Source organism: Ranitomeya variabilis, chromosome 6, assembly GCF_051348905.1.
Source record: "Ranitomeya variabilis isolate aRanVar5 chromosome 6, aRanVar5.hap1, whole genome shotgun sequence".
NCBI lineage: Eukaryota > Metazoa > Chordata > Amphibia > Anura > Dendrobatidae > Ranitomeya > Ranitomeya variabilis.
The window spans coordinates 37,279,454-37,304,429 of NC_135237.1; the positions used below are offsets into that span (position 1 = coordinate 37,279,454).

At 42.6% G+C, this 24,976-nt stretch overlaps 1 protein-coding gene across 2 annotated transcripts in view; it reads right to left on the minus strand.

Moving 5' to 3' along the window:
* LOC143781586 (uncharacterized) overlaps positions 1-24,976 on the minus strand; it is a 409,484-nt gene that overhangs the window by 35,744 nt on the left and 348,764 nt on the right. For both annotated transcript variants that reach the window (XM_077268242.1, XM_077268241.1), the window contains exon 10: positions 13,551-13,655. In XM_077268242.1, coding sequence (XP_077124357.1) covers positions 13,551-13,655 — 105 coding nt within the window. The remainder of the gene's footprint in view (positions 1-13,550; positions 13,656-24,976) is intronic.

Consider the following 24,976-nt stretch of genomic DNA (forward strand, 5'->3'; position numbering starts at 1 on the left):
CTACACTGGACACTTTTACTATTTAACCTTCATTTTTGGACTGTAAAGTGACCAAAAAATAACGCAACACAACTCCCATTTTGTGCACTGGAGCGGAGTTGCGCCAAATTTTGCAACTTTTTAAAAAGTTGCAATTGATGGATCAGACAAAAACATCTTGAATTGCTAAACACCGACCACAAAGCGGAAATTAAAAAAAAAAAACCACAGGCCAGCAAAAGTAAAATAGACTTTGAAAAAGAAGAAAGTAGAATAATAAATTGGGTGCAAACAAAAGAAAAAGGTGCAAAACACAAAACTAGACCAGAAAAAAAGGTGCAAAGGCAACAGTGAATTGAGTCCATAGATCTTAAGACAGATCTGGTGTACTGGAAGCAGGAGATATAAGAAAGAAAGATCTGAGCCATGTGTAATCGCGGGACATCTGGGTCCAAAAATACAGGTCTAATGGGACGCATTGGTTATTACCCACCAAAAGTTGGCCGGGACAGACAAGATTATGAACGCCCAATCCAACTAGGGGAGGTGTTAGTTTATTTTGTGCCATTTTCAATTAAAGGGGTTGTCCACTACTAGGACAACCCCTTCTGAATCCCCCCCCGTAAAATAATAACACTCATACTCATCTCTGTTGCCAGCGTCATTCCAGTGGTGGCGACATAGGCTCTCCCGGGGATCGCGTGACATTGTTATACTAATCAGCGCAAGCTTCACTCTCTTCTTCTACAGACGTAGTTGACATCAGGAGGACGTAGGAGGCCAACCACAGCTCTCACTTCCTCCAGATGTCTTGATGTGCCTGAAGAAGAAGTGACTGAAGCCAGGGCGGGTTAGCTGCAGAGATTATAAATGTTGGGACAGAAAGTGCTGACACCGCTGGAACGTCGCCGACATGGAGTTGAGTATAAGTGTTATTATTTTACAACGAGGGAACATAGGGATTGAGAAAGGGTTGTCCGAGTAGCGGACAACCCCATTTACTGCTCCTGGATTATAATTAAAGGGTTCTTGCCAACATTGAACGTTAACACCTCATCCATAAGATAAATTGCACCGATTTCTTTGAAACGCCGCCCGGTCAACATGGAGCGACCACCATTCCATTCCCGCATGGGCATTTCAGATCCTCGTTCTCAGGATAGGTGATAACTTTCACCTTTTTAGGGCCTTAATCTGGGGGCTAGTCCACCCTCTAGTAACTCCGACATTCCTAATGGGGAATCGTTTTAATCAAGACCATCCCTCATCATGTCAGAAATGTGGCTGAGGACTCGGAGCGTGTTTTCCTGGTGCTGCACCTAGGCAACCCCAAAAACATCATGGAAACCAAAATCATTACAGGAGACAATTTCTGTAGCACGGTTCCGTATGGCCGAGCGCTCACCCACATGGATATACGTGCATCGTACGAGGTTCGTGATTAATCCTTAATGGAAAAGAGCACATCAGTAACTCATCAGAGCTTTGCCGCCAGACGTACTTATCTCACAAGGCGAGACATAAAAACCCCGTTGCTACAAAATCTCTGCAATTAAATATAAACTCCTGGTACTAAAACCCTTTTACAATCTGAATGATCTGTTTTTTTCTCATAAACAAAAGCTTCACGAAAACATCACAAAAAAAAATCACTTGGAAACGTCTCATCTTCCCATGTGTTCCTCCCTGAAAAAGTAAGGTAGACGGGGAAAGTCCTATGTCAGATGCCTCGCAGGGTGTCTTATCTAGCATCAAACACTCAGCAGAGGTCATGGGGCCCCTGTGTCTTCGCACTGTAGGGCCATAGATACTCTGTGTGCTGCCACATGGTGCTCAGTACAGCACCATTGTAGAGGAAGACCCTTCCCTGGTTGTAAAGTCTGTAGATGGGTATAGCTCCATTACACAGCGCAAGATCGATAACATCACCATAAGAAAAAAGATAAAGGAGCAACAGAAAGGTCGCAGAGATGAGTACGGGTACGTGGTAGGGCTCGTAGCAAAAAGTCCCTCTTTATGTGTCGGCATCTATGCATACCACCAACGCTCAATGAGGCAAATCCATTGCCCACCACCCTGTATGGTACTCAGCTAGTCTGGCCTCATGGGAATTACTCATCATCAGTGATCCATACTACAACCATACTGGCGGGCCTGAACTAACTGTGGTCTGAGAAGTCATCAACCAACAAGATCATTGTAAAAAATTTAGTCTCTCCCTTTTCTGATGGCAAACGACTGTGATAAAAACCCGCTATATCATAATGGTTCCCTTGATAAAGCACAGGCGAAACGCGCGTTGGGCACAAACAGTGAAATTGTGGTTTTTATACTATGTCAGTCTCTCCCTTTTCTGCATTGTGGTAGTAAATGACTGTGATAAAAACAGCTTTATCATAATGGACAAAAAGGAGAGAATGACAAAATATACAAACCACACTCTCACCGTTTGTGCCCAAAGCGCGTTTTGCCTGTGCTTTAACGAGGGAACCATTATGATATAGATGTTTTTTATCACAGTCAATTACTATGTGTTACTCTCGTATCTCACATACATATATTACCTGTAATGAAATACTGAATATTTATATATATACATTTTATACAGCCCCACCCCCTGTACATTTCAGCTTGTTGAGCTTTTTTCCTTATGTTTGTCTTGTTATGTTTTTACGATGCGATTAATAAAATTTGAAATATATATATATATATATATATATATATATATATATATATAGTTGTGTATCATGTTTATAGGTTTATGATTTCATGTGTATACACAACAGCCCTTTACTTCCATTTTTTGTTTGAATTTAACAGGATTATAGTAAGTACACCAGCCTCCTGGGGTCTAAGAGATGCCATTAAAGTATGTCGTTTGTATTGTGAAATCTGGTGACGGATCAGCTTTCTTTCCTTCCCTTTTTTTTTGGGGTGGGGGGGATTCTCAATTACAAAAGAACCTTGTAGGCTTTTATAAAAAGGTCACAAGGGCTCACGAGGACAATATATTTTTAATTCCAAGAACTAGAAAGGAGATTGATACAGTAGCTCTGGAGAACGGAAAAAATGTCTGATAAAACTCCTATTTGCGGACATGTTTTGCTCTCTTTCCCGTGGTTTAACCTTAAGTGACATTGACAGCGCACTCTGAAGGATATTAGATTTGTAAAAACAATGTATTCCCTGAAAGGAGCCGGCTGTCTGCGCGGATACCGTCTCAGTAATGTAAATAAGTGTACATTGTCTGACTTTTAAGTTTTTTTTTTCCTTTAATTTTCAGATTTTTTTTCAAGGTGAAGAAGATCTAAGCCGCTGATTGTACAACGACTGTTAACGTCTTGAACGATCTCAGCTCGTCTTGAGAAAACAGAGCCGTACAGCTGTCTCATTAATTACACAAACATCTCCATTCTCCATGCAAACATCAAAGGGTCCTTGTGATTCCCCGGAGCATGGTGGGCTTCATGCTGAAGCCTATCTTGTCACAACTGAAATTGACATATATATATATATATATATATATATATATATATATATATAATGCTGTGAAATATCGGAAGACGATAATTAAGAGTCTTGGACAGATTGGCATTATGCCTGTCCTAGTAGGGTGTCACCATTATCTCTCCATGTAACGCAACAGTCGCGGTGGCACCTCGGAGAAGTAGTTATGTTCAATGCGGTGACAAACCATCAATTACACCTATGTTTATCGTCTGCCAGCCCAACCCATACTTAGCTTTGTAATATGATGCAATCTTGTAATTTACCTGCCATGAAAAATGTGAAAATTTTCAATTAGATTTTTTTTTTTACATCTATAAATAGAGTCATTCTGGAGATAAAATAAATACCTTAAATTAAATGCTCTCATCTAAAGTTAGGTTGACATCTCTCAATAATAGAATAGGCACAAAGCTCAACTTTTCCTGCCTAGAATTAGAATAGTGTGATAAAGGGTTAGCTTCATTCGGTCACCACTAGGGGGAGCTTAGGAGTGCATTGAATACTGATTACTGAGCACAATGCATGAACAGTATGCTACAAAGCGCCATCTAATGGTGGATGCAGGTAGCGCCAGTGTTTCTCATTCAAGGGATTGGCAGTTAAGTCCAAATGAAGAACTTAATCAGCCATAATTTTGATTGAATTTTCAATGAAATCACAACACCGGTACAATGATACATTGTGCCCGGATGGCAGACCAAAGTTTGTCAATTCTAAGTAATGGCAAAGAAAAATGTCACGGCACAGCTGTCGGGTGATACGGGACCAGGGGCTCCTTCCCTGTCCCTAACACTAGGGGGCGCCATAGCTCCCCCTGTTCCCCCGGACACTTCAGATGACAAAGATGCCGGGGCCTCCGCCCTTGCCTTATCTCCTAAGCTAGCCCTCCATCTGTTCTGTTCCCCCACCCAGGGAAGAGTGGGCGCTACTGTGCACCAACCCAACAAACAGGGCAACACAAACAAGGGTTAACAGAAAACTCCAGGCATACAAAATATTCACTCACATGTAACAGAGGAATGCCCTGGAGGTGTGTGACGGTAGGGGAATAACCAAAACAGAAAAGGATAAGGAATTACCACGCATACAAACCAAGCAACAGCCACTAATAACTCCTCCAACTCTCCTTCTCATACAAACTCCTCTCCCTCCATTAGCCATGCAGCAAATGCTAGCTCTGACAAGGATTAGTATGAGAGCCCAGATTGTAAAGGGGAAAGGAGTGGCTAACCGAGCTCAGCTGTGAGCACAGGGATTTCCAACATGGACGATTAACCCCAGTTCTGCCAGAAGGAATAAACACATTTAAAATGAAGGAGAAGTGCTTCTTCTCAGCGCCGGAATAGGAGCAATCAGACACTGCGGTCTTCTGGCTCCACACTGTCGCAGTAACCCCGTGACAAAAAGCTTTTGGTCTCAGATCGACACCTTAATCTTTGCTTTTAGTTCCAGATACAAATGAGCAATTCTCCCCAAAAATTTATTTTGGTTAGATTCTCTGGATTTTGCTGCCAGATGTGATTTGATTTGGTCTAGAAAAACATTTAATAACCTCTGGGGTCTCTTCAGACCTTTTAGAATAATATATGAGGAGGGAAAGTATTAAAATACACTATAGTCACTTGTCCTAATCCCTCACCTGTCCTTACCCCGTATCGGCAGTTCCCCTGCTCCTCCCTGACGGTCTTCAGATCTACTAGCACTGGGGCTGGTGATTGGCATCACATGGGGCGGTACACATCAATGACATATACAGCCTCCTCGTGTCATATGGGGATGCGGTGGACGTTATTGATGTGGGTGGCCCCTTACATGTACAAGCCCAATAATTAATCATAACATCGGAAAAAACAGACAAGAGTGGGGGATCGTGGATCTGCATCAGCGGAATAAGATGAGGACAGGTGTGCGCATGTATTACATTTAAATCCTCAACCTCTTCTTGGCCCTGAAAAGAGGACACCAATAAGGGGGACAACTTTAGGCCAATTTTCTGCTTTCGTGTGAAATGATGCACCAAACTTTTGGATACGTTAGAATATGAGATTTTGGGTAAATTTCCAACAAATTTGTTTGGTTACAGATTGAAGCAAGATCATATAAAATACTCTGATTTCAAGACAAGGCTACACCAATACTTCTGGTACTCCAAATCTGGTGTCTGAGAGCAAACTCACTGGCTTGCCCTGGCCTGATCATGGCGTATAAATGACCCTGGTCTCATAATAGGGCCATATTGTCAAGATGCCTTCTGCTGTCCTACGCTCTTCTCGAGGCTGCGGTTGGTCTCCTCCTTGCAGCTGCTTCTCTCCCCTTCCTAGCCTTTTCTCCTCTATGGTGACATTCCGCTATGGGTTGCGAGCATGCATGGACTTCTGACCTCTTAAAGGGCTTGTAATTTCCAACTCACTTGTGAAGGGTGAAGAACCTATGATATCTTTTAACCCGTTCAGTGGCTCAGCCAATGTGAAGTCTGCAAGCAATCCAAAAAATACCAGGTCACAGATCTCATGTCTCATACCAATCCTTCTGGTCAAAATCACTTAGCATGTAGCTAGTGTCCAATGGTAGAATAAAAATGACATATTGGGACGTGATCCTGTCCACATAGTATCGCACTTGGCTACGGTAGTAAAGGGTGGGAAGGGTTCTGGATATATTCTAGGCCCATGGAAATAAGGTCTAAATACTGCATCTATATCCAGATGATTACTTATCATAGAGAAATATGGTTTTTTTTACTTTTTTATATAGGTCATGGGAAGTTATTATTAACAGGTTTTTTTCTGGAGAGGAAACATTACATATTGCAAATCAATTATTTTCTTGGCAACTACATTTTTCTGACCGGATCCCCATTTCAAATGTCACAAAAAAAATAAAAGTAAAGGATAAAAAGGAGAATTTTCGGATAAATCTCGTAGGCTTGTTATATTTTCTGCTGGAGCCGATATCGCACATAACGGGTGGAGACAGCTGGAAGATGAAGGGTGTACTGAGAAACAAAATATAACCATAACCATCACATAAATGCTTTTCTGTGAAAGTGTAAAAAACAGAGAAGAAAAACAGCCCAGAAAAAAACGTTTACAATCAGCTTCTCCATTCCCAAGATTTAGTTAAGGATAGAACACTTGCATGAATCATGAGGGCTTCAATATTATCAAGTATTTCCAAGTGGGTTTTCAAAAATGTTGAGGAATCCAGGGTAAAAAAATAAATAGGATTTTAAATGACCAATAGTTTGGCACAATTCCACAAAAATTTTGGATACCTGGAATATCAGTATAATATGTAAGGTGGGACAAGAGAACTTGGTGACTTTCCATGGGTCTGACAAAATTCTAATTTCAAGGTTCGCATGAATGTAACAGGGAAATTAGATTCGCATCAAAGATTTTGAGTGCAAACTGTTATGGTCTGGCTTCTCTACAGGCTCCAAAGTATAAAGTGTGGGGAGAAAAACATTAAAAAAAAAATAACACTCACCTCGGCACTTACCTATACCACCACTGCATCTCACCATCCGGCCTTCTGTTCTGGCCCATTTTGTGTGATGTGCTCTTCTGGTATCTTCACTCCGCACTGGGGCTTCCGACACTGAATAGACCAACGTGAGGTGTGATTTCATGACATGTGTCATCGGAAGGCCTGGTCAGCACCTGGGACAGCACCCGTCGCGAAAGGAGGCCTGCACAACACCGGAAGTCTTGGTGCAAGGTGAAGATACCCAAAGAGAATGTCACGCACCGGGGAAAATAACTGGCCGGATAGGTGGAGGACCGGCAGCAGCAGCTGGACAGTTTTTTCTTTTAAACATTTCCCCTCCTTCTACAATTCCGAATAACGACAGCTGACCAGAGAAAGCAAATATCCAAAAAAACTGGATTCAGTTCGATTGTTTGTAAAATTCGAGGCAAATTTAATTAGGCTCGAAACAATTCCCTAATTTCCACTTTACACATTTAGGTCCTATTTCATCATTCTTTTTTTTTTTTTTTTGAGGAGTATGGATTTTGTGGTAAGTTTTCCATCCTTATCTTTTATTGTTTTATTTTTTTTGTGAATTCATAGTCTGAGACTTTTCAAAATATTTTGTACAGTTTTCTTGTATTCTAGTGGCATACAAAATATTTTTTTTTGCACAGTTGAAGACTTACATAAAACATTTTAAAGCGTATAAGGGTTGTGCGATAACACAACACAGGTTTTGCTCAAAAATATCTCTGTATTCCACACTATCCATCTTCCCCTTCAACTAGGACCATTTTCCCTCTCTCTGCTGCCGAAAAACATTCTCATAGCATGATGCTGTCACCACCATGTTTCACTGTAGGGATGGTGTTATTGGGGTGATGAGCTGTGTTGGTATGATGCCAGATATAGCATTTACCTTGGTGGCCAAAAAGTTAAATTTTAGTCTTATCTGACCACAGCACCTTCCTGCATACATTTGGGCAGTCTCCCACATGTCTTTTGGCAAACTCAAAATGAGCCTTACAATTTTTGTATGTAAGTAAAGGATTTTTTCTGCCCACTCTTCCATAAAGGCCACCTCTATGGATTGTACAGCTTATTGTGGTCATATGGACAATATACTCCAGTCTCTGCTTGGGAACTCTGCAGCTCCTCCAGGGTTACCTTTGGTGTCTGTGCTGCCTCTTTGATTAATGCCTCCTTGCCCAGACTGAGAATTGTGGTGGGCGGCCCCCTCTTGGCAGGTTTGTTGTGGTACCATGTTCTTTCCATTTGATGATAATGGATATGATGGCGCATCAGGGGATCATCAGAGATTGGGATTTTTTTTTTTTTTTTTATAACCCAACCTTGACATGTACTTCTCAACAACTTTGCCCCTGACTTATTTGGAGATCTCCTTGGTCTTCATGGTGTTGTTTGGAGATCTCCTTGGTCTTCATGGTGTTGTTTGGAGATCTCCTTGGTCTTCATGGTGCTGTTTGGAGATCTTGGTCTTCATGGTGCTGTTTGGAGATCTTGGTCTTCATGGTGTTGTTTGGAGATCTCCTTAATGGTGTTGCAGCCTCTGTGGCTTTTCAGAAAAGGTTACGTTAGATACTGACTGACAATGTGACACTTAGACTGCACACAGGTGGACTTCATTCACTAAGAGTGGGACTTATGAACTTATGACGTCATCGCTTGCAGCAGAAATTTTTAGAGGCTTCATAGCAAAAGGGATGAGATTACATATGCACTTGCCAATTTTTATTTGATCCCAACCATTTAATTTATGCCTATATTTTTCTCACTTCACCAAAAGACTATTTAGTGCTGATGTATCACACACAAATCGGATTACAAAAATATTTAAACACAGGTTGTAATGTAACAAAATAGGAAACAGCCAAGGAGGGGTGAATACTTTCGCAAGCCACTCTAACCCTTTGAAGGGATTAGCCCACAAAAAGCATTTTATTACCTATGACTAAGAGTGGAGAAGGTCCCAGAAATCATAGATTTATCACCTGTTTTATGGATAACTAATAAATCATTTTTTGTGAGATAGCCCCTGTATAATGTTCACTGCTTTGCATAAACCAATAGTATAAGTGAATATAAAGGGTCAATATTGACGTTAAGATATCTGCTTCCATAAGGTGACACTATAGTTCTAGTCCTCTTCCTCACTGAAGAGCCAATTTACATATAAGTAACTTTGAAATATATCTTATCAGATAAATTTCCTTCTTTCTCCACGTATGAGCCTCTTCTTCCCCATCTGTCTAAATCATGAGCTCATCTTTCATTTAGAAAAACTTACTGATGGATCAAACTAAAGCGGCCTATTAAAGTTTCTGGAGGGGGAAGAGTAGATTGTGAAAGGACATACACACAGACAGTGCTGCTGCTTTTCCAGTAAGTGTTTTAGCTTAATCCCAGTGATGGATTCACAGCTACACTGGTCAGTGCTGCTATATAATGTCTTCTATGTTACTGCTGCTTCTGGATATGTGCTACATAGATACAGTAGAGCTGTACACACAGCACTTTATTCTGAAGAGTCATCTTAGATGACTGACCATTTTAGGTCAATACCAGTGCTCGATTCACAGCTACACTGCTTAGTGCCACTGTATAATAATGTCCCCCATGCTGCAGCAGCTTCTGGACATGTGCTACATAGATAGTGGAGAGCTGTACATACACTTCAGTCTATTCTGAAAAGACACTTTAGATGACAGTGACCACAGTGACCATTAAAACTTAATCCCAGTGCTAGATTCACAGCTACATTGATCAGTGCAGCTCTATAATATCATCCATTCTGCTGCTGCTTCTGGACATGTGCTACATAACTACAGGAGAGCTGTACATACAGAAGTTTATTCTGAAGAGTCACGTTAGATGACATTGACCATTTTAGGTCAATCCCAGTGCTGGATTCACGGCTATACTGCTTAGTGCCACTGTATAATAATGTCCTCCATGCTGCTGCTGCTGCTTCTGAACATGTGCTACATAAATGCAAGAGAGCTGTACATACACTGCAGTCTATTCTGAAAAGACACCTTAGATCACGTGACCATTAAAACTCAATCCCAGTGCTGGATTCACAGCTACATTGATCAGTGCTGCTGTATAATGTCCTCCATTCTTCTGCTGCTTCTGGACCTGTGCTACATAAATACAGGAGAGCTGTACACACACAGCAGTTTATTCTGAAACGTCACCTTAGATGACAGAGATCTAGTCTGTTTGCAAGTCATAAAAATGCAATTCTCGCTATATTTTACGGTATATATATCTGGATGGAAAACAGAATTTTAGTCACATTGGATTTGAGGGAAAGTTGTAGATGACTTTGCAGCGTATTACGGGTGTATGAGCTCTTCTTCATTCGGTTAGGCGATACAATGTGAGATGAGTGACATTACATCAATAATAATACACCTCCAAGAGCCGCTATTCAGCCTGACTCCATCCACAGGAGAATTCCTCCACATGCGTCTACATAAATGTATGCATCGTAATAGGCAAAGTCTTCAGTAATAAGGAAGGGATTTACAGGTTCCTCTCCCGTACAATTTACATGGGCTGCGGAATCTCAAGTGCTCGTCCTATCTGTATGGTAAGTGAGAGGCTGAATCTCCGGCAAGATCAGCTCTTGACATCTCCGCACTTGACTGACAACATCAGGAGGTAGAAAGGCAACACAAACTCAGAAAAAAGGAAATAACGGGCTTATTTATAGATACAAATTAATGACAAACCATTTATATGTTAATGATCTACCTGTGGGACGCTTGGCGGAGTATTTGTGGCATATTTATGTGTGCTACAGATAACATATGTCATCCGCTGGAAGCAGTCATATATAGAGAGGAGGCTTTATCACACTGCACGGGGATCCAGCGCTCCTGCACAGACCTCCAGCTATTCATGGGAGAACAGACTTTATTTGCATCTGTTTATAGAGGGAGAGGCGGGTGGTGGGCTCCCTGCGCTGCCCCTCTGCTACCATCATCATCATCAGGACTCCGGGGCTACTGCTAAAGTAATAAGGAAAGGTTTGTAAAAGGACAGAAGGACAGAAGGATAGAAGGATAGATAGATAGATAATAGATAGATAGATAATAGATAGACAATAGATAGATGATAGATAATAGATAGATGATAGATAGATAATAGATAGATAGATAGATAGATGATAGATAATAGATAGATAAATAATAGATAGATAGATAGATAGATAGATAGATAATAGATATAGTAGATAGATAGATAGATAATAGATAGATAATATATAGATAATAGATAGACAGACAGACAGACAGATAGATAGATAGATAGATAGATAGATAGATAGATAGATAGATAAAATTGAGCAGAGAGCAGCACTTGAACAATGGCAATAGTTGGGTGCAAGGCTTCACAGGTACATTCCAGTCCTTCTATTAGAAAAATCAAAGAAGCAGCACACCATCATTTTAGTGCAAAAAATTTGTGCGCAACGTTTCAGCTCTGTGTGTGAGCCTTTTTCAAAATCACTTCATTTTGCACTAAAATGATGGTGTGCTGCTTCTTTGATTTTTCGAGAAAGAAAGAAAGGGAAAGGAAGGGTAGGGAAAGGAAAGAAAAGGAGGGAAGGAAGAAAGAAAGAAAGAAAGAGAAAGGACAGAAAGGCAGGGTAGGGAAAGGAAAGGAAAGAAAAGGAGGGAAGGAAGAAAGGGAGGGAAAGTAAAAGAAAGAAAGGGAAGGAAGGTAAAGGAAAGGGAGGGAAGGAAGAAAGGAAGGAGAAGAAAAGTAAAGAGAAGAAGGGAAGGAAGGAAGTGAAAGGGAAGGAAGGAAAGAGGAAGGAAGGGAGGGAAAGGAAAGAAAGGGAGGGAAGGAAGAAATAAGGTAAGAAAGGAAAGGAAAAAGGGAGGGAGGGAAGGAAGGAAGAGAAAGGAAAGACGGAGGGAAGGAAAGGAAAGAAAGGGAGGGAAGGAATGGAAAGGAAAGGGAGGGAGGGAAAAGGAAGGGAAAGGACAGAAGAAAGGAAAGGGAGGGAAGGAAGGGAAAGGAAAAAGAGGGAGGGATAGAAAAGGAAGGGAAAAAGAGGGAGGGATGGATAGAAAGGGAAAGGAAAGTAAAAAGAGGGAGGGAAGGAAGGGAAAGGAAAGAGAGGGAAGGAAGGGAAAGGAGAGGGGGTGAGTGAGGGAGGGAAAAAGGAAGGAAGGAAAGAGGGAAGGAAGTAAGGGAAAGGAATGAAGAAATGGAGAGAGGTATGAAGGGAGAAAGGAAGGAAGGGAGGGAGAAAGGAAGAGAAGGAGAAAGGAAGAAAGGGAGAAATGAAGGGAGAAAGGAAGGAGGAAAAGGAGAAAGGAAGAAAAAGATATGGGACATAAAGACAGACAGATACATAAATAGATATCAGAAATATAGATTGATCAGTTCAGATATCTGAGAGATAAATATCAGCCGGAATGAAGGAGGGAGAAGGAAATAAGAAAAGAAGGCAAGAAAGAAGGAAGGAAGAAAAAAGAAGTAGGATAGAGAGCTAGATAGAGAGAGATAGTTACATAGATCTCGGTGATATAGAGCGAGACAGAGATTCTAGACCTTTTCCATCTAGAAAGCACTTTTTATTTTTTTTAATGGATCACACTGTGCACCATCTCCATCTTTCATTTGTAGAATCCTTCCTTGGAGCCGCTTACATCTCTCATGATTGTGAGCACACAACAACCGAATACTTTGCAGGGAGATGTAATTCATTGATGGCCGACGTGTCCTGGAGTAAAGCATGTCACATACATAAAAGCCATGAGTTGCTACAATGTGGAAACCATACTGTAACACCAACTAATGGGCTTCTAAGGTTTCCTGTAGAATTGGCTGCCATACTTGGGTGAAGTAATATTTGAGAAAAATCTAGAACGGAATTAGATGCATTATTAAGGCTTGAAGCCCACTGCCCTCAATTTCCATCCAAGTAGACGGTATATCAGTCCGGTATGGCCGCAGCAGCTTTGTACGGGCACCCAGGCAAACGCAGGAATACATTATGCAGAATTAATCCCGCTTTCCTATGGGGCTTTACAATACACTGTTTGCAATCCCGTCCATTTAAATAGCGAGCATAGAAGCAGGAGGCCGCTATCACACTAAGTGCCAGAACAGCGAAAAGAAATACGTAATGGAAAATATAAAACAAACATAATAAAGCGTTCTATTTCCGAGCAAATATATTTCAGCAAAGAAGCAAAAGATAAGCAAGATTTTGTCACGGCTAAAAGTAATCCCTTTTTTGTTTGCCGAAAACTATTTCACGAGCTCCTTTCAAATCTTTTTGATCATAATGAAAAGGAACAAATGCAACTTCAGAGTCGCGAACAATAAAAACATATTCACATATAAATACTAACACAAGTAAATATCTTGCCGGAGCCCATGACTTTTTTCTTTTCTTTTTTTTCTTTTTTAAGTGGTTTATTCATTCTCCTTTTTGCTGCAAAATTCTCATTTAAAAAGCGGAGAACACAAAGCCCTTACTTTCAGTGACAGGTGAACCACAGGGGATACAAACGGATCAAGTTATGCATACAGCAGCTGTCTACCTTTTTGGCTTTCCTTAGATACGTCCTGGCAGAGTCCTTGAAAGCCTCTTCCTCGTCAGACTCCTTGGCTTGCAGATAACAGACCCATCCCAGCAGATACCATACCTACAAGACAAGGGTCAAAAAAGGGCATAATTATGTGCAACGAGCAGCAGGCGAGAGAGGGCTGGGAGCTGCACATCATATTCCTTGCCGGGCGTGAACGACTTTTAATGATCTCCTACAATGCATAATAATCAGATGTGACAAAATCAAAAGGTATATTCAAAGGGAGACTGTCAGCGCAAAATGACTGTTCAAACCAACCACGTGGAGGGGCCAACCACTTCACACCATCTTCCCACCTACTTGCTGTGCATGCATCTTCGTCCCCCTCTTCCTTGATTGACACCTCTGGCTTCACAGGAGCCAGAGGAGGATGGACATAGATAGAAACAAATATTTGGGAAGGTGCAACGAACTGCTCGCTTGGCCAAACCAAGGGAGGCACTGAGCACTTGCCATTGGTTTGAGCAGTGAGTTTGTGATGATAGACTCCCTTTAAATACTGTAAGTACCATAGTAATGAATTATCAGGGTACAGAGGGGAAAATAAGTATTTGATACACTGCCGATTTTGCAAGTTTTCCCACTTACAAAGAATGGAGAGGTCTGTAACTTTTATCGTAGGTACACTTCAACTGTAAGAAACAGAATCTAAAAATAAAAACCGCAAGACGTAGTAATGGCAGACACTATAACAGCTTTTAAAAAAGGGCTGGATGATTTCCTTGACACACATAACATTGTGGGTTATAGATACATTGACGAAACGTACAATTGGTGGAGGAAGGTTGAACTTGATGGACCTAGGTCTTTTTTCAACCTATGTAACTATATAACTATGTAACACAGTCCCAACTGTGAAGCATGGTGGGGGAATCATCATACTTTGGGATTGTTTTTCTGCAAAGGGGCCAGGACTAGTGTTGAGCATTCCGATACCGCAAGTATCGGGTATCGGCCGATACTTGCGGGTATCGGAATTCCGATACCGAGATCCGATACTTTTGTGGTATCGGTATCGAAACAACATTAATGTAATAATGTGTAAAAGAAAGAATTAAAATAAAAAATATTGCTATACTTACCTCTCCGACGCAGCCTGGACCTCACGGAGGGAACCGGCAGCGTTCTTTGCTTAAAATTCGCGCGTTTACTTCCTTCCGTGAAGTCCCGGCTTGTGATTGGTCGCGTGCCGCCCATGTGGCCGCGACGCGACCAATCACAGCAAGCCGTGACATAATTTCAGGTCCTTCAGGATTTTAAAATTACGTTCTGGCTTGTGATTGGTCGCGTCGCGGTCACATGGGCGACGCAACCAATCACAAGCCGTGACGTCACGGGAGGCAGGACACGCGCGCATTTTAAAATGCGCGCGTGTCCTGCCTCCCATGACGTCACGGCTTGTGATTGGTCGCGTCGCCCATGTGACCGCGACGCGACCAATCACAAGCCAGAACGTAATTTTAAAATCCTGAAGTACCTGAAATTACGTCACGGCTTGCTGTGATTGGTCGCGTCGCGGCCACATGGGCGACGCGACCAATCACAAGCCAGAACGTAATTTTAAAATCCTGAAGGACCTGAAATTACGTCACGGCTTGCTGTGATTGGTCGCGTCGCGGCCACATGGGCGGCACGCGACCAATCACAAGCCGGGACTTCACGGAAGGAAGTAAACGCGCGAATTTTAAGCAAAGAACGCTGCCGGTTCCCTCCGTGAGGTCCAGGCTGCGTCGGAGAGGTGAGTATAGCAATATTTTTTATTTTAATTCTTTCTTTTACACATTAATATGGATCCCAGGGCCTGAAGGAGAGTTTCCTCTCCTTCAGACCCTGGGAACCATCAGGGATACCGTCCGATACTTGAGTCCCATTGACTTGTATTGGTATCGGGTATCGGTATCGGATTGGATCCGATACTTTGCCGGTATCGGCCGATACTTTCCGATACCGATACTTTCAAGTATCGGACGGTATCGCTCAACACTAGCCAGGACAACAGCACAGTGTTGAAGGGAGGATGGATGGGGTCATGTATCTCGAGATTTTGGCCAACAACCTCCTTCCCTCAGTAAAAGCATTGAAGATGGGTCATGGATGGGTCTTCCAGGATGACAATGACCCGTAACACACAGCCGGGGCAACTAAGGAGAGGCTCTGTAAGAAGCATTTCAAGGTTCTGCAGTGGCCTAGCCAGTCTCCAGACCTGAACCCAACAGAAAATCTTTGGAGGGAGCTGAAACTCAATGTTGCCCAGCAACAGTCCTGAGATCTGGAGAAGATCTGTATGGAGGAGTGGGCCAAAATCATTGCTACAGTGTGTGCAAACTTGGTCAAGAACTAAAGGAAACATCTGACTTCTGTAATTGCAAACAAAGATTTCTGCACCAAATATTAAGTTCTGTTTTTCTATTGTATCAAACACTTTTTCATGCAATAAAATGTAAATTATGTAAAAATCATACAATGTGATTTTCTGTTTTTTATTTGTAGATTCTGACTCTCACATTTGAAGTGTACCTACAATAAAAATTACAGACCTCTCCATTCTTTGAAGGTGGGATAATTTGCAAAACTGGCGATGAATTCACAGTGTGTATTCACATGGTCCTGTCAGGTGGTCCTCTGCAAAAAATGTTTATTGTGGTGCCACTGTGATGACACCGCCTAAAGGGGTGGCACCTGCTGTAACCAACTAATGGGGTGTAACTCTACCAATATTCTATTGGGGAGGCACTCTGCTAACACAGTCCAATGGAGTGGCCCTCTACTAACACAGTCCAACGGAGTGGCCCTCTACTAACACAGTCCAACGGAGTGGCCCTCTGCTAACACAGTCCAACGGAGTGGCCCTCTGCTAACACAGTCCAACGGAGTGGCCCTCTGCTAACACAGTCCAACGGAGTGGCCCTCTACTAACACAGTCCAATGGAGTGGCCCTCTGCTAACACAGTCCAAGAGAGTGGGCCTCTGCTAACACAGTCCAACGGAGTGGCCCTCTACTAACACAGTCCAATGGAGTGGCCCTCTGCTAACACAGTCTAATGGAGTGGCCCTCTGCTAACACAGTCCAATGGAGTGGCGCTCTACTAACACAGTCCAACGGAGTGGCCCCCTACTAACACAGTCAAAGAGAGTGGGCCTCTGCTAACACAGTCCAAGAGAGTGGGCCTCTGCTAACACAGTCCAAGAGGGTGGGCCTCTGCTAACACAGTCCAATGGAGTGGCCCTCTACTAACACAGTCCAATAGAGTGGCCCTCTGCTAACACAGCCCAAGGGAGTGGCCCTCTGCTAACACAGTCCAATGGAGTGGCCCTCTACTAACACAGTCCAATAGAGTGGCCCTCTGCTAACACAGCCCAAGGGAGTGGCCCTCTGCTAACACAGTCCAACGGAGTGGCCCTCTGCTAACACAGTCCAATGGAGTGGCCCTCTACTAACACAGTCCAACGGAGTGGCCCTCTACTAACACAGTCCAAGAGAGTGGCCCTCTGCTAAGACAGTCCAACGGAGTGGCCCTCTACTAACACAGTCCAACGGAGTGGCCCTCTGCTAACACAGTCCAAGAGAGTGGGCCTCTGCTAACACAGTCCAAGGGAGTGGCCCTCTGCTAAGACAGTCCAACGGAGTGGCCCTCTACTAACACAGTCCAATGGAGTGGCCCTCTGCTAACACAGTCCAAGAGAGTGGGCCTTTGCTAACACAGTCAAACGGAGTGGCCCTCTACTAACACAGTCCAATGGAGTGGCGCTCTGCTAACACAGTCTAATGGAGTGGCCCTCTGCTAACACAGTCCAATGGAGTGGCGCTCTACTAACACAGTCCAACGGAGTGGCCCCCTACTAACACAGTCAAAGAGAGTGGGCCTCTGCTAACACAGTCCAAGAGAGTGGGCCTCTGCTAACACAGTCCAAGAGGGTGGGCCTCTGCTAACACAGTCCAATGGAGTGGCCCTCTACTAACACAGTCCAATAGAGTGGCCCTCTGCTAACACAGCCCAAGGGAGTGGCCCTCTGCTAACACAGTCCAATGGAGTGGCCCTCTACTAACACAATCCAATAGAGTGGCCCTCTGCTAACACAGTCCAACGGAGTGGCCCTCTGCTAACACAGTCCAATGGAGTGGCCCTCTACTAACACAGTCCAACGGAGTGGCCCTCTACTAACACAGTCCAAGAGAGTGGCCCTCTGCTAACACAGTCCATCGGAGTGGCCCTCTACTAGCACAGTCCAAGAGAGTGGGCCTCTGCTAACACAGCCCAAGGGAGTGGCCCTCTGCTAACACAGTCCAATGGAGTGGCGCTCTGCTAACACAGTCCAACGGAGTGGTCCTCTGCTAACACAGTCCAATGGAGTGGCGCGCTGCTAACACAGTCCAACGGAGTGGCCCTCTACTAACAGAGTCCAAGAGAGTGGTCCTCTGCTAACACAGTCTAATGGAGTGGCCCGCTGCTAGCACAGTCCAACAGAGTGGCGCTCTGCTAACACAGTCTAATGGAGTGGCATCCATCCTCTGATTACACAGTCTATTGGGGTGGCACTCTGCTACCAAAGTTTATGGGTTGGCTTACAAAGAAATGTGATTCTAAAAAGCGCAGTAGGTAACCATACATTATCTCATTAATGATAATTATAATAATAGTTAGGATTTTATCAGACACAAAGTACAGTGATATAGAAGGTTATATAGAAGGATATATATATATATATATATATATATATATATATATATATATATATATATATATATACATACAATAGTCGTTGATTAGATCTTGACAAACGTGCTGCCATGTTAATTAACCTGCGTTCTCCCGTTACCACGGTAACCAGTTTTGTGCAAAGAAGTTTGAATTGCTTTATTAAAGTAAGTCCTTTGTTGTGTGTGTGGTCTCGGCAGGGAGCCGGACTATGAAATGAGCTCATATATTCTATATTACACTGTGTTACAATACAGTCTTTAAAGTATTATAATTCCAAGGTGGCCCCATGCCCGAGGTGGATTATCACCCGCGCACTTTTACTTTTCTTTTTATTAACAGGAACATTAGTAGCCCACGGTTATCATGGCTTGAATTGATATTTTATAGTAATAAATGAAAAAAAAAAAAACTTGAAAGTGAATATCGACCTTGTATTGTGTTTCTATATTCAATCATTTTGCACGGATTAATGCATTTTTAGAATACTTTTAAGACAGTCATGTGACTATTAGATGCGCTGATCATGGGACCAGCCAAGTGATCGGTGGCATGCCGGTAGTATAAGGATGTACTGACCTTCCGGATAGAATCAGAGTGAATCGATTCGCAGTACCAGTGGCCATGTCAGTAATCTGTGGTCTCTGGACAGGAGCCCTGAGAGTTTCCTCCTACTTTCCGGCATCTGCACCTCTTCCCTTCATTAGCCAACCTGGCGGATGTCATCATTGCGGCTTGACGAACATGTGACATCGCGCCATACTGGTTAATCAAAAAATTAGCCGCAGCTGCTGAAAAGTTAAGAAGGAAGGGGGCTCCCGTCCAGCGACCACAGATTACTGACATGTCTGATTGACCAGGTCCTGAGAACTGATCTGCCCTGACTATACTACTCCTGGACTTCTGGAAGACTGAAAACCTCAATGGTTTTTGTATCACTAAGGGACAGACCATAAACAAAATAAATAAATAAATTAAAAGAAAAATTAAACAAAAGAAAATGTTATATATATATATATATATATATATATATATATATGTACATATGTAGAGATGCACACCATATTCGTATTTTATAATATATATATATATATATATATATATATATATACAGTGCCTACAAGTAGTATTCAACCCCCTGCAGATTTAGCCGGTTTAATAAGATGCAAATAAGTTAGAGCCTTCAAACTTCAAACAAGAGCAGGATTTATTAACAGATGCATAAATCTTACAAACCAAAAAGTTTTGTTGCTCAGTTACATTTTTATAAATTTTAAACATAAAAGTGTGGGTCAATTATTATTCAACCCCTAGGTTTAATATTTTGTGGAATAACCTTTGTTTGCAATTACAGCTAATAATCGTCTTTTATAAGACCTGATCAGGCCGGCACAGGTCTCTGGAGTTATCTTGGCCCACTCCTCCATGCAGATCTTCTCCAAGTTATCTAGGTTCTTTGGGTGTCTCATGTGGACTTTAATCTTGAGCTCCTTCCACAAGTTTTCAATTGGGTTAAGGTCAGGAGACTGACTAGGCCACTGCAACACCTTGATTTTTTGCCTCTTGAACCAGGCCTTGGTTTTCTTGGCTGTGTGCTTTGGGTCGTTGTCTTGTTGGAAGATGAAATGACGACCCATCTTAAGATCCTTGATGGAGGAGCGGAGGTTCTTGGCCAAAATCTCCAGGTAGGCCGTGCTATCCATCTTCCCATGGATGCGGACCAGATGGCCAGGCCCCTTGGCTGAGAAACAGCCCCACAGCATGATGCTGCCACCACCATGCTTGACTGTAGGGATGGTATTCTTGGGGTCGTATGCAGTGCCATCCAGTCTCCAAACGTCACGTGTGTGGTTGGCACCAAAGATCTCGATCTTGGTCTCATCAGACCAGAGAACCTTGAACCAGTCAGTCTCAGAGTCCTCCAAGTGATCATGAGCAAACTGTAGACAAGCCTTGACATGACGCTTTGAAAGTAAAGGTACCTTACGGGCTCGTCTGGAACGGAGACCATTGCGGTGGAGTACGTTACTTATGGTACTGACTGAAACCAATGTCCCCACTGCCATGAGATCTTCCCGGAGCTCCTTCCTTGTTGTCCTTGGGTTAGCCTTGACTCTTCGGACAAGCCTGGCCTCGGCACGGGAGGAAACTTTCAAAGGCTGTCCAGGCCGTGGAAGGCTAACAGTAGTTCCATAAGCCTTCCACTTCCGGATGATGCTCCCAACAGTGGAGACAGGTAGGCCCAACTCCTTGGAAAGGGTTTTGTACCCCTTGCCAGCCTTGTGACCCTCCACGATCTTGTCTCTGATGGCCTTGGAATGCTCCTTTGTCTTCCCCATGTTGACCATGTATGAGTGCTGTTCACAAGTTTGGGGAGGGTTTTAAATAGTCAGAAAAGGCTGGAAAAAGAGATAATTAATCCAAACATGTGAAGCTCATTGTTCTTTGTGCCTGAACTACTTCTTAATACTTTAGGGGAACCAAACAGAATTCTGGTGGGTTGAGGGGTTGAATAATAAATGCCCTTCTGAAAAAACTTTTCCCAATTTAAAAAATAAATAAACAAAGAAATAACATTCTTTTTTGCTGCAGTGCATTTCACACCTCCATGCTGATCTACAGTCCAAATGTCACAATGCCAAGTTAATTCTAAATGTGTAAACCTGCTAAATCTGCAGGGGGTTGAATACTACTTGTAGGCACTGTATATATATATATATATATATATATATATATATATATATATATATATATATATATATATATATATATATATACACACACACACATAAAAGTGCTTCTCGCAAAATTAGAATATCATCAAAAAGTAAATTTCAGTTCTTCAATACAAAAAGTGAATCTCATATATTATATAGAGTCATTACAAGCAGGGTGATCTATTTCACGTGTTTATTTCTGTTAATGTTGATGATTATTGCTCACAACATAGAGAGTAATTCATTATTACGATGCCATAAATATTTTGTAGCATATTATAAACAATATTTTGTATTTCGGGTATAAGACATCCTGAGGGATCTCACTCCATTCCATGTGCAAATCTGCAGAGAATTCACCTTTACTGCTATGAGTGCGGGCCCCAGCTCGTCACCCTAACTCATCCCTATGGTGCTCTATAGGGTGTACATCAGGGGATTTGCTCGGCCATTGCAACAGGCGAATATTTTTCTTTGCTAACCAATTTCTGACTAAATTGGATGTGTGCTTAGGATTATTGTCTTGCTAGGATTTCCTGCCCCCTCGTTTTACCATGTGGCAGCATTACATTCTCCAGTATATCCTTGTACATGGCAGAATTCATATTTTCATCAATTCTATGCATAGGGCCAATGGCAGATGCAGAAAAGCAGCCCCAAACCATAACAATGCCACCACCATGTTTCACTGTAGGTGTGTGGTACCTTACATCATTACGTTTTCCAATTGGGCAGTATATACAGTGCTTGCCATCAGTACCAAACAGATTGAACTTGGATTCATCCGACCACAACACCTTAGACCAATCTGTCACTTTCCATGCTGGGGTTTTTTGTGCAGACCACCAACCTTTACGTTTCTGGACTATAAGATACAGACACATTTCTACAATTATTTTTTTCGTGCTTTATCTCATAGTCCAACAATATTAGTCATAGATTTAAAAAGTGCTATTTTGTGATTACTAACAGCATTTGCAGCATAAAGAGCAATACAGAATCAGGAAGCACAGAGACGGTAAAGCACAATGAGGCATAGAAGTCAGAACTTTCTGCATGTGATGTATTATTACATAAATCAGTCTAATTCTACAAAAAAAAAACTGTCGTTAGATTGGGGAAAAATGTTTTAAATTAAGATGAATATGTGAAAATGGCTTGCTTGTAAGGTACGATCAGGAATAATGTGCTGAAGTGCTCTCCAAAAATAAGAGTAAATGAAAAAATAAAAAGCCATTGACTGGTTTGGCGGTGGATTTCTTGAAGCAGAACATTATACATACAGACAATTTGAAGAGAATGGAGTTTATTTTCTGAAGATGCACAGATTTAAAGAGCTTGCGCTTCACAAGCAGAGGCTGAGGATAAAAGTGTTTTGAAATTATTTTATATTTATTAAAGGGGCTTCCACTAAAAAAAAAAAAAAAAAAAAAAAGTGGTCTCGAAACGATTGTATTCATGTAAAATGAAGCTAGAGGACACTCACTCTCTCCGGATATCCGCTGCTGCATCCTTGCTGTGTTATATACTACGTGGGCTGTGCTATATACTACGTGGCCTGTGCTATATACTACGTGCCTGTGTTATATACTGCGTTGGCTGTGTTATATACTACGTGACTATGCTATATACTATGTGGCTGTGCATTCTAGAATACCCGATGCGTTAGAATCGGACCTCAATCTAGTCTTTGTATATTTTTTTATAAACACTGGTATAAATATATAAAATGTAATAGCACTGATCCTATTGCTCTGTAAACCACACCCTCGAAGCCATAAGCTTCCTGTAATGGATGTCCAGTCGGCCTGTATAAATGATTGGTGGTGGCAGCTAGTAGTTCTTTTTGTTACTGTGGTGTTGGCAGTGACCGTATATATATATTTTCCATGCGCTGGAATTGGAAGTGTATATACCATACACTCACTGTGAGTTCACCAATAACCGGCCTAATAGTGGAAGCAGCCGCGGCCTTGTCCATCGCTCGTCAATTAATTGCGTTATTGTCCTGACGATTGGATTATGCGGAGTTGCGTCTACTTGACAGTTTCCTTTTGTCCCCCAAGACAGAAAGGTTTGGTGTGTGTTACCCCTGCATGGCTAAGAGATGGAACAGTGTTGGATATAACAGAATGGTGGTCGGGACTATGACATGGGATATTAGCAGGTTTAAAGTGTAGAGGTTGGGAATAGGCCATGGGATGTTACTAGGGAATATAGTGTGGGGTTTGGGACTATTGCATACGAATTACATTGAGAAGTTGGTACTATAACATGGAATACTAGTTGAAGTTGAGACTATGACATGGGATAATAGTGGTGATTATAATTTTGAGGTTGCGACTAGGAGATGGGATATTTGTAAGGAATAAAGTGTGAGCTTTGAAATGTAGCAAAATATAAGTAGGGGAGTTGGGACTATGACTGTGACGATACTAGTATGGATTATAGTGTGGAGGCTCGGACAATAACATGGGACAGTAGTTATGATAATACAGTGAAATATTGAACTATAACATGCAACAGTGGTGGGTATAAAAGTGTGGGAGTTATTACAATGAAATAGAACTGTAGTGCGGATAAAGTGAAGGATCGGCTATGACATGGACACTAGTGTTGTGGTTTGGGCTATGAAATTGGACACAAGTGTAAAGATTGGAGCTGTGACATGGGCGCTAATGTGCAGGCTAGGGCTATCAAATGAGACACTAGTGTGGAGGCTGGGGCTATGACATTGGACACTAGTGTGGAGATTGGGGGTTATGACACTGACACTAATGTTGAGGTTGTAGCTATGACATTGGACAGTAGTGTGGAGGCTGGAGTAATGGCATGGACACTAATGTGGAGGTTGGAGCTATGACATCGGACCCTAGTGTGGAGGTTGTAGCTATGACATTGGACACTAGTGTGGAGGCTGGAGTAATGGCATGGACACTAATGTGGAGGTTGGAGCTATGACATCGGACCCTAGTGTGGAGGTTGTAGCTATGACATTGGACACTAGTGTGGAGGCTGGAGTAATGGCATGGACACTAATGTGGAGGTTGGAGCTATGACATCGGACCCTAGTGTGGAGGTTGTAGCTATGACATTGGACACTAGTGTGGAGGCTGGAGTAATGGCATGGACACTAATGTGGAGGTTGGAGCTATGACATCGGACCCTAGTGTGGAGTTTGTAGCTATGACATTGGACACTAGTGTGGAGGCTGGAGTAATGGCATGGACACTAATGTGGAGGTTGGAGCTATGACATCGGACCCTAGTGTGGAGGTTGGGGCTATGACATTGGACACTAGTGTGGAGGCTGGAGTAATGGCATGGACACCAATGTGGAGGTTGGAGCTATGACATTGGACACTAGTGTGGAGGTTGGAGGTTATGACATGGAATGCAAGTGTGAAGGTTGGGGCTATGACATGGACACTAGTGTGGAGGCTGGAGTAATGGCATGGACACTAATGTGCAGGTTGGAGCTATGACATCGGACACTAGTGTGAAGGTTGAGGTTTTTACATGGACACCAGTGTGAAGATTGGGGTTATGACATGGGACATTAGTGTGGAGGTTGGAGTAATGGCATGGACACCAATGTGGAGGTTGGAGCTATGACATCGGACCCTAGTGTGGAGGTTGTAGCTATGACATTGGACACTAGTGTGGAGGCTGGAGTAATGGCATGGACACCAATGTGGAGGTTGGAGCTATGACATCGGACCCTAGTGTGGAGGTTGGGGCTATGACATTGGACACTAGTGTGGAGGCTGGAGTAATGGCATGGACACCAATGTGGAGGTTGGAGCTATGACATTGGACACTAGTGTGGAGGTTGGAGGTTATGACATGGAATGCAAGTGTGAAGGTTGGGGCTATGACATGGACACTAGTGTGGAGGCTGGAGTAATGGCATGGACACTAATGTGGAGGTTGGAGCTATGACATCGGACACTAGTGTGAAGGTT